The 10,079-nt window shown below is 42.3% G+C and overlaps 1 protein-coding gene across 3 annotated transcripts in view; it reads right to left on the bottom strand.

Moving 5' to 3' along the window:
• The window catches only part of Ryk (receptor like tyrosine kinase), a 76,193-nt gene that overhangs the window by 46,723 nt on the left and 19,391 nt on the right, over positions 1-10,079 (bottom strand). For all 3 annotated transcript variants that reach the window (XM_050139593.1, XM_050139594.1, XM_050139595.1), the window contains exon 2: positions 3,200-3,321. In XM_050139593.1, coding sequence (XP_049995550.1) covers positions 3,200-3,321 — 122 coding nt within the window. The remainder of the gene's footprint in view (positions 1-3,199; positions 3,322-10,079) is intronic.

Here is a 10,079-nt window from a genome sequence, read left to right as displayed (position 1 = left end):
AAAAAAAACAAAAAAAAAAAGCCTCAGTTACTATAAGCAGAGGAAGAGCTGCCCAGGGACCAAAACCCCTAGGAAAGCAAAGACGGTACAGCCAAGGAATCAAAGGGCCCCAATGGCAGAGCTGAGGGCAGGGGACAGAGTAGTAGGCAGGTTTATCTCAGTGTAGCCACAGGGAGAAGGAGAGGGGGAAAGAAATGATGCTGTAAGTGGAGGCAGGGAAATGAGCAGGAGCAGGAGGGGATAAAGAGGCTGAGGAGAGGCTTAGAGGAGCAGTGGGAAGAAGCAGGAAGCCTGCCCTTTGGTCAGGCTGAATGGACAAGGGAAGCATCTCTCCTCCCACTGGGCTCCTTAGGGTACCTAATTTTTAAATGTAGTTTTCAAAGTCAGAGTAGACTGCCAATTACTGAAACCCAATTTTCCCTACCTTGGCACGCACGGATCTGTAAGGAACACTTGTCAATCACCTTTGAAGAAACAGACCCATTTAGAAACTACCTCACAGACTACCAGACAAAAACTCTGAACAGCAGTTGTTTATCAGCAAAATAAACGAGCCAGAATACTTCAGAAAAATTACTAGAGAAAATATAAATATTTGAAGAAGCTAAAAAATAAACATGTTTGGTATTTTTCCCCTACTTGGAAGACATGGCAGCTGATGAGTGAGACCATCTCTCTCTGGAACACAGATCTAAAGGGAATGTGCTTGCCGATGGTCCAGCGGCCTTCCAATTTGTCTGACACTGCCAGACCTGCCTTTCTTACAGCTACTTCCCTCCACTGGGACACAGCAGGCTGGCCCCAGAGGCTGCTTGCTGCTGCAGCTCTGACAGGCTCCCTGCAGCCTCTCCTGGACCAACACCAAGGAGAGTGGGTGGTGGGAGTCTTCTGCCAAGTCTTAGTATGCCTCTGCCTTTTGGCTATCTAGCATATCTACTGACACTTAACAGACACAGTTGCAGGCTTTTTCTTGAACACTGGGGAATTTTCTGGAACATACAAGAAACTAATTATCTGTTAAGACCGCCTAGTAGTCTACTCTTGAGAGAATCAATACCAGAGCTCGACTCCCATCTTAAAACACAATTAACACACTCTCAACCACTCACTAAGGCATGCGTGACATAGATGTTAAAGAAAAGGACACACACAGCTCCAGCCTCTGAGGGAACTAAAACCTTTGGCACGGCCAGTCAAGTAAACACTACAGAACACTACCAGCAAAAGCTTTGATGTGGAAAAACTGATGTTAAAATATCTGTGCTGTTGAAGTGATACACCAGGGAGTCTGGAGACCCTCGGAAGCAAGTATTTCATCTTCTGGCAAATCTTAAAAAGACCAGGCTGAGAGTTTCTGACAGAGTGTCAGAAACTGAGAGTGGCAGCCTTCCTTCTGAAAGTTTACGACTGCATCTCAGAGCCAAACGATCAAGAAAAGCCATCTTCACACCACTCTGGCCCTCCTGGGTGACTGCCTGCTTCTTCTGCCTCCAGACTCATTTGAGCAAGTCCTTCACAAACCTGGGTCACAGTTTCCTCTTGCAGGAAATGATCAACAATCCAAAGCATAGCTATACAGGAAGAAAATATGATACAGTTATTCAAAGGGGGGAAGACACAAATCAATGCAAAGGAACAGAGAACCTTTACCAGGACACGTTGCCCAGAACTCTGCACTACACAACAGCATGAAGCATTTAAGTGTACCTATCTATGCACATCACACACACATACACTATTTTCCTTAGGAGACAGAATCAGGCTAGAAGGCCAGGTGAGAGCAAAGATCTGGCCGGGCTTGCTCAGCATGCTACTATGACGGTGGAAAACCTTCCTTTCCATTGTATACTCTTACAACATTTGGAATTTTATTATATCCATATACTGCCTACTCATATGATTAACTTTTTAAATAAGCTGCAACTAGTCAACCATGCCAAAAATCACCAGATTCTATGGCCTAAGAACTAGAATTAGGAACTGTAACATCGTAAGAAGCCCAAAGCTATAGTTTAAAAACATGTTCCAACCAAGTGTGGTAGTGCACATCTTTAATCCCAGCACTTACGAGTCAGAGGCAGGAGGATATCTATGAGTACAGAGCCAGCCTGGTCTATGTTGAGTTCTAGGACAGCCAGAGCTATAGAGTAAGACACTGTCAAGGAAGGAAAGGAAAAAGAAGGGGAGGGGACGGGAAGGGAGGGGAGGAGAGGGAAGAAATCTACAAGATAATGGAATAATAGTTATACCAGGCCCCTCCAGTGTTCGCCCTGCAAGCATATATATTCAGAGAAGATCCCTCCAAGCTAGCTTCTACCATGACAGGTTCCCCACTATCAGTAACTTCTGAGGCTGAAACACATGGACAGGGCAACAAAACTTGAGACTGACACAAACTAAAGCAAGATCAACTAGTGAGACATTAGTCAGAAAGACGCTGGGGATAACGATGAACTGCATTAAACTTCCTGATTCTGGAAACTGTACTTGATTGTGTAAATCACACCAGTGTCCTGCAGACTAAGGCATTCAGGAGTCAGGAAGGCAATGCTTTCAATGAACTTTCAAATAGTTCAAGGGCAAACACAAGCAGGGAGCAGGGAGCAAATAATACAAACAGTTTCACTTGGCAAATCTGTGAAATGAGGATGTAAGATTTCTTGGGCTGGAGTAGCCTAGGCAGTCAGAGATGTGAAGAAACCACCAATGAATAAACCAGACAAGAAGTTGCTAAGTCCCCACGTTCAGCCTCTAAGGTTACTGGGGCTCAGCACGGTACACGCAGGAAGCTGCCAATGCTGCACCTTTCTTTCACTGTGAATATGAAAACTGTATTCAATCAACAAGTGTCTGGAAGAACCAGCTCAGCAATGCTTCTCCCCACACACCCACACCCATCCTCCAACCATATACGGCTTCTCCTTAACAGCAGGGTCATCATCAAATCCAACTGTTCTCTTCCCAAGTTAGAATCAGATCCCACTGGAAAGGCCTGCAAGGACCCAATCATAGGCGATGATCATCCACCTTGTGGTCACCTAAACCTGACGTTTTAGCAGAACAGGCTCAAGACTCTATCTGTAAGACATAACCTGAAAAATCCCAGTGCTCCTCGGTGCACCACCGCTCACCCTTCTGTGGAGAGGAAGGCCCATCCTTAGGGGCAGTCCCTGTCAAGCTGTCTGCCAGCAGCTCTTACCTTGGACTTTGCATGCCAAGTGAAGTGCAGGAAGTTTGTCTCACTGGGCACTAGCAGGTTAAAGGACAGAGCGTAGTGACTAATAAGATCATTTCTCACATAGTAAAGTTCTGCGTCAAGACCTAGAAAAAAAAATGGAAAAATAGTTAAGCATCCAATGTCTTCAGCGTATCACAAACACTAGTGCAGTGCAGAGAGAGAACGCTGATGCAAAGTGTGCACCGCAGACAGCTGACATATGAGCAGCCTCACGAAGCAGGAGGCTGTAGCATCACAGAGAAACCGGCACCCAAAAAGTAGCTGTCCTTCTGAGACAGCCATGCCAGGACCACCTGCAGCCACTTGTATCTTCTGAATATGGTGCCTCTCGGAGGAGCGACAAAAAGGAAAAACTCCTCCTCCTTCAATGTTGACCCAGACTTAGAAAGACTCGAGAGGGAGGGAGACTGCCTGCACTGGAGCTACGGAAGCTTATGAGCCACCACCGCTTGAGTCTGAGCTAAGTCACCTATCTCTCCAGCCCCTGAAGAAAACTTTTACACCACTACCTTCAGTGGAAAATCAACTTCCTGTGGGGGAGAAATACAAGAGGTTAAAAGAAAGGAAGGAAGGGAGAGAGGGAGGGAGGAAGGAAGAAGAAGAAAGAAGTTACAAGGAAAATAAAATAACAGTAATTACTGGTGCTATCAAGACAGTGAACTTGAGGTCTGGGCACTGTTGACAAAAGAGGGCGGTATTAGCAAGTGTTAGAGACAGGCAAAGAATCAAAGAACTGAAAAGAATCATGGCAGAATAATGTCCTATAAATTGATTTGCTGTTAAAGTTTAGTCCAGATGTTCCCAGTGCTCAGGAAGGACAAACTGAAGTTGAAATCACACATTTCCTGAGTGTGCACGGCAGGTCTGAAACCCAAGGGTGGTAAGAAAGAGGTCAAACTGACACCTCAGACCTCCCAATCACACAGAGAAAGCACGACTCCGCCACAGACAGTTCACCTGTCAGCGTTGCTTCTTCATTTGACTTCATTTGACTCAGATCTGATAATACCTTTAAGTCAAAAATGAGACTTGGGCAGCACTGTTTTATGCATCCTGCATGGGAATACAATGGGAGAAGCTGGAAGTCTGTGCAGAAGGCTCTCCCTGCTGACAGGACAGGTAATGCTAAGGAACATAAAGTGGGGGCTGGTGGTGCGGGACAAAGACAGCAGGAAGATATAGGGGTTGAATGGAAAAGGAATATGAATTCAAAGACAACACCAATAACCACAGTAATATGTGGTTTAAATTCATTTAAGGGGCTGGAGAGGTGGCTTGGCAGTTAAGAGCACGATTGCTCTTTCAATGGACCTGAGTCTAATTACACCCACATGGCAGCTCACAACAGTCCATTACTTCATTCCCAGAGGTCTAGTGCCCTCTCTGGCCTCTGTGGGCACTGCACACATCCAGTGCACAGACTCTCAAGCAGATAAAACACCTATGCACATAAAAATAATAAAATGTTTACAAAAACTCACTTAAGCCTGAGATATGCTAGTATAGGAAGATTTATAAAAACAGGACTAAAACAAAGTTCAGAAATATATGTCAAGAAAAAGGAAAAAAAAAACAAATGAAGCAGAAGTGACAGCACACAATTAGAACTTCAGGTGAAACAACTCAGTCATTAGTTAATAAAACTTACAATGGCATTCTCTATACACAAAAGCTAAAAAAGATACTGTACTGCAACAAACAAGATATATATAGCCAAGAGAGAAGACAGACAATTCACAGCCACAGACTAATATCCTTCCAGAACCTAAAGGGTGGACTCGTGACTTGAACAGTTATAAATATAAAAAGATTATATCATAAACTAAGATTAATCATAAACTAAGACTGTATAAATTTCTTAAAACTCTTAACAATAACATAAATATCATGTAGCCTGCCTTCTCTGGTCAAACATAACAACAAAAAAATTAATTATAAAGATAAAGCCAAAAATAACTCTTTGAAGATAGTTCTAGTCTTTAGAAGACAGATTTTTTTAAAAATACAAAATGCTATTACCAATATTAGAAATAGAAAGAAATATCACTACAAATCTTATGGAGATTAAAAATATAAAAAAAACTTTTAAGAATGGTATAACAATAAATTCAATACTGTGCATTTCACAGTAAGATATACACGGAGCCATGGAAATGTGAAGAGGTGCTAAAACACATCATTAATCTTCAGAAAAACAAAGGTTAGAAGGAAAATGAAAACCATTAGCACCCAAGAGAATAACTACAATTGATTCTGGCAATGCTGGCTGGCAAGCATGAAAAAAAAAAATAACAAAAAACAAAAAACACTCAACTGCTTTGAAAAGCTTATAAATGAAAAACACACCTACTCTGTGACCATCAATTCCAACTGAGGTAATTATGCAAAGGAAATTAAAACACTGTATCCACAAAACACTTGTGCACAGATGTTCATAGGCCTTTTATTCCTAATAAGCAGAGGTGGAAACAATGCAAATGTCTGAACTTGATTCCAACTGTTAACATTCAACAATGGAATACTGCTCTACAATAAAAACCAGACTTTGTAACAAGGATGGACTTCTCAGATTCAAAGAAACTTGACACATGAGAATATCAACCAGTTAGATCAAACTTCTAGAGCATACAACAGTAGTTCATAGTGATAAAACTCAACCATGGCCATCTAGAAAGAAGGATAGGAGGCAGGGGGATTACAAGGAACTTCCTGTGGTAATGGCAATGTTCAATATCTTGCCTTGAGTCTAGGTCACAAACGTGTATATACATAATTTATTTTGTTTTTAACTTTGGGGGTTAGGAGGAGTGTGTGCACATGTCAATGCAGGTACTTGCAGAATCCAGGAGAGGGTGTTGGGGCCCCTGGAGCTAGAGTTATAGACAGTTGTTAGTCTTCTGACATGGGAGCTCTGCAAGAATTTTAAGTGCTCTTAACAACTGAATCACCTCTCCAGTGCCAAGGTAGGGGTGAGGGGGTTGGTGTTTTGGTGCTGCTGCTAGAGCTAGAGGTTGGGCTCAGGGCCTTCCACAGCCTAGCAAGTGCTCTACCACTGAGCTACATCCTCTGCATTTCTTAAAGATCAATCTACTGATCTACTGAACACATAAAGCCAATGTATTTCATTTTATATAAGTTTACCTAAATTTTCTGAGAGGAGTAAAAGACAACACTCAAAGATTTTTACCTCTTTTTAATCTCAAAACTAATTACTAATCACAAATAGGATAGCACAAGCAAATAATTTTTAAAAAATTGGTTATATATAAGTAATCAATTTCCAAATTTCAACATCAAAAACTTTCCCAGGGAAATAAGGAGCTCTTCTTCTGACAAAACAGCAAAGGGGTTGGTACAGGAAGAGAACTCTCTTTCAGTAGCAATGGCCCGCAAAAAAACTCAGCTCCCACCAAATGGCTCTTTCCGCTCCATTTCAAGAATATTAAAGGTGACTACATGCACACGGGCTCTCTCTCCAAGGGGCACAGACTGACCTGTGCGTGGTTCCTGACAGAGCAAGCTGCACTTCCCCTATACAATCCCTAGGGCAGGCTCACGGCTCACAACCGCGAGGCCTGCAATTTCCATCCTCTCACACTTTAATAGCTTTCCTCTGCTCTCAGGCAGCCTGAGCCACAGTAAGTGGTTTGACTGGGCGACCCACCTTACCTCATAAGGTACCAATTATGCTTTTGTTAGTGCTCTCTGGTCTGGAATAGCAAAAATCTTGAGTGGTCTGCCTTGAACTTTCTTTTCACCATAATCCCTTTATTTTTAGTGAATAAGCACTCTTGATATTGCATCAGAAATGCTTCTGTTCTTTAAATATAACACTAAATGCTGGGCAGGGTGTGGCAGCACTCCATGACTGTAAACTTATAAGCAATGTAAATTCCTAGCAGGACAGCAGTGATTAATAAACCATGGTCATATCTGTAAGAAAACGATTATTTTAAACATTTCTTTCTCTGCAGAAGACCCTCTGAGGTGGTACCCAGGGATCATGGCCTTTCAATCTAACCCATTCCTGTTCATCCTTGCAATACATAGACACCTGTTATGGTTGGAGTTTGGTCTGTTGCCACAAATTCATGCTTTAAATGCTAGGTTCCCAGCTTATGCTTCTATTTTGAAAGCTGTGGAGGGAGCCTTCAGGGAGTACGCCCTGCTGTCAGAAGTAGGTCCCTAAGTGCAGGTCTCTGGAGGTACAGGCCACTGGCTTCCAACCTGCCTTGTCTGCTTCCTGTCCGCTGCCTGTGAACAAATCACTGCCTGCACTCCTGCTGCCAGGCCTTCCCTGTCATGACAGACTGGACCCTCTGCAATGCAAAGCAAAATCAGCCCTCCCTTCTGCAACTCGCTTCCATCAGGGTTTTTGTCCCAGCAACACAAAGTAACTCTGATGGGAGAGAGGGGGGAGGGAGGGAGGGAGGGAGGGAGGGAGGGAGGGAGGGAGGGAGACTAAATTAAAAAAAAAAACGAATAAGACTGGCACCATGAGCAGGGCTTCTACAAAAACAATATAATGAACTGAGTTGGTGTAGGAGGTCCTTCTGTTTGTGTGTTGCTTTCATTGGTTAATGAATAAAGAAACTGCCTTTGTCTAGTTGATAGGGCAGAACTTGGCAGGCGGGGAAGACAGAACTGAATGCTGGGAGAAAGAAAGGCGGAGTAGGAGAGATGCCATGGATCTGCTACCAAAGATAAGACATGCTGAATCTTTCCCAGTAAGCCACTGCCACGTGGCGATATACAGATTAATAGAAATGGGTTAAATCATGATGTGAGAGTTAGCCTATAAGAGGCTAGAGCAAATGGGCTACGCAGTGTTTTAATTAATACAGTGTCTGTGTGATTATTTCAGGGCTAAGCTAGCCAGGTGGCCAGGATGAACAAGTGGGCCCTCTCCCTACAACACTGAGTTTTGTCCAGAATTTAACCCTAAAGGAAAACAGGCAAGAAGCAAATATTCAGCAAATTTTCAAAACTACCTGACACCTAGAAGTGTTCAATAAATATTCATGAAATTAAATATATACATATATGAATGATATATGAATATGTGTGTTATGTATGCTCCACTTTTTTAAAGAAAGTGAATATCAGAATATACTAAGTAGTTGATTATAAATAGTGGATTACGAGTGATTTTCATGTACCCTTTATTCTTTTGTTTCTCCTTAAGCTTTCTTTGAAGGATGGGCATGGTGGTGCATGCTTTTAACTCTAGCACTTGGGAGGAAGACAGGTAGATCCTACATAGTGAGTTCCTTGCCAGTACAGCCAAAACAATATACTAAGACCTCATCTAAAACGTATGTTTTCTATGAATTATAACTAGGAAAAAAATTAAAGGTTTTCAAAAAACATTTAGAGAAATATGCATATAGTGTTTAGTGAGTCATGAAAACCAAAATCCAATTACTTTCTGTAGTGCTCTGAATGTAAATGGTCCCTATAGGCTCATATATTTCAATGGTTGGTTCACAGTTGGAAATGCAAGGACTGGAAGGTGTGACCTTGCTAGAGGAGCTGTGTCACTGGAGGTGGGCTTTAAGGTTTCAAAAGCTTTTACCATCCCAGTTAGCTCTCTGTGGGCCTTGTGGGTGTGGAGCTTGCAACAACTGCTCCAACGCCATGACCAATTGCTTGCTGCCATGCTCCCTGCCATGACTGTGGACTCACCCTTTGAAACTATAAGAAGGCCCCCAGTCAAATGCTTTTTTTCTAAGCTGCCTTAGTCATGGTGTCTCCTCACAGCAACAAAAAAATAACACTTTGAGTCGGGTGATGGTGGCGCCTGCACTTGGGAAGTACAGATAGGCTCTGTGAGTTCAAGGCCAGTCTCATCTACAGAGCAAGTTCTAGGACAGGCTCCAAAGCTACAGAGAAACCCTGACTTGAAAAGCAAAACAACCCACTTTCTTTTAAAAAATCCATTAAGGTTTATAAGAGCTAAGAAAACAGCTGCCCATGTCCCCCATCCCAATTTTTTTCAATTAAAAAAATTACTATGAAGACATCATCTTTAGTATATTAAAGTTAACACTAATAACGACAAATCATTAATAACTAATATTCCTTCCTCCACCTTCCCTTAAAATATCCCAATATAACAAAAAGCAAAATCTGGTGAGTACAAAAAACGAAAGAGCACAGTTTAGGCAGAATCTCCCCTACAGTGCTGATGGACACTGGCCCTGTTCACTGCAGAGACTAGCATGGAAAAACCCTAGAATGCAGGAACAAAGCAAGTTTTCTGGAGAAGTCCATTTCCAAACAAATTCTGATCCTATGCAAAGAAAGCACATTCTCAGAGGCCTCGGAAAACAGCCATTTGCATAATCTTACCCAGTAAGTAACTAACTCACACTGAGCGAGCTTCAAAGTTTCTTTTTTAACAAGGAATAGAGAATCCTTTATACTACGGAAATGCTTATGATAAAATAAACATCAATCTTTTTTTTATGTACATTGGTGTTTTATCTGTATATATCTCTGTGTGAGGATGCCAGATACCGTGAAACTGGAGTGACAGACAGTTGTGAACTGCCATGTGGGTGCTGAAAATTGAAGCTGGGTCCTTTGAAGAGTAGCCAATAACCTCTGAGCTATCCCTCCAAACTCAATAAATGTCAGTCTTCATTGCTCTAAATCAAAACGTAAAGCGTTTCTGGGACTGGAGAGAAGGCACAATGGCTAAGACCACTGACTGCTCTTGCGGAGGACCCATGTTTGATTTTTAGCACCACATGGCAGCTTACAACTATCTGTAACTACTGTTCAAGAGAATATGATGCCCTCTTTTGGTCTCCATAAGCATGCACATGGAGTATATATT

Source organism: Alexandromys fortis, unplaced genomic scaffold (genome assembly GCF_014885135.2).
Source record: "Alexandromys fortis isolate MF-2015 unplaced genomic scaffold, M_Fortis_MF-2015_v1.1 scaffold_36, whole genome shotgun sequence".
Lineage (NCBI taxonomy): Eukaryota > Metazoa > Chordata > Mammalia > Rodentia > Cricetidae > Alexandromys > Alexandromys fortis.
This window is presented reverse-complemented; position numbering and strand designations above follow the sequence as displayed.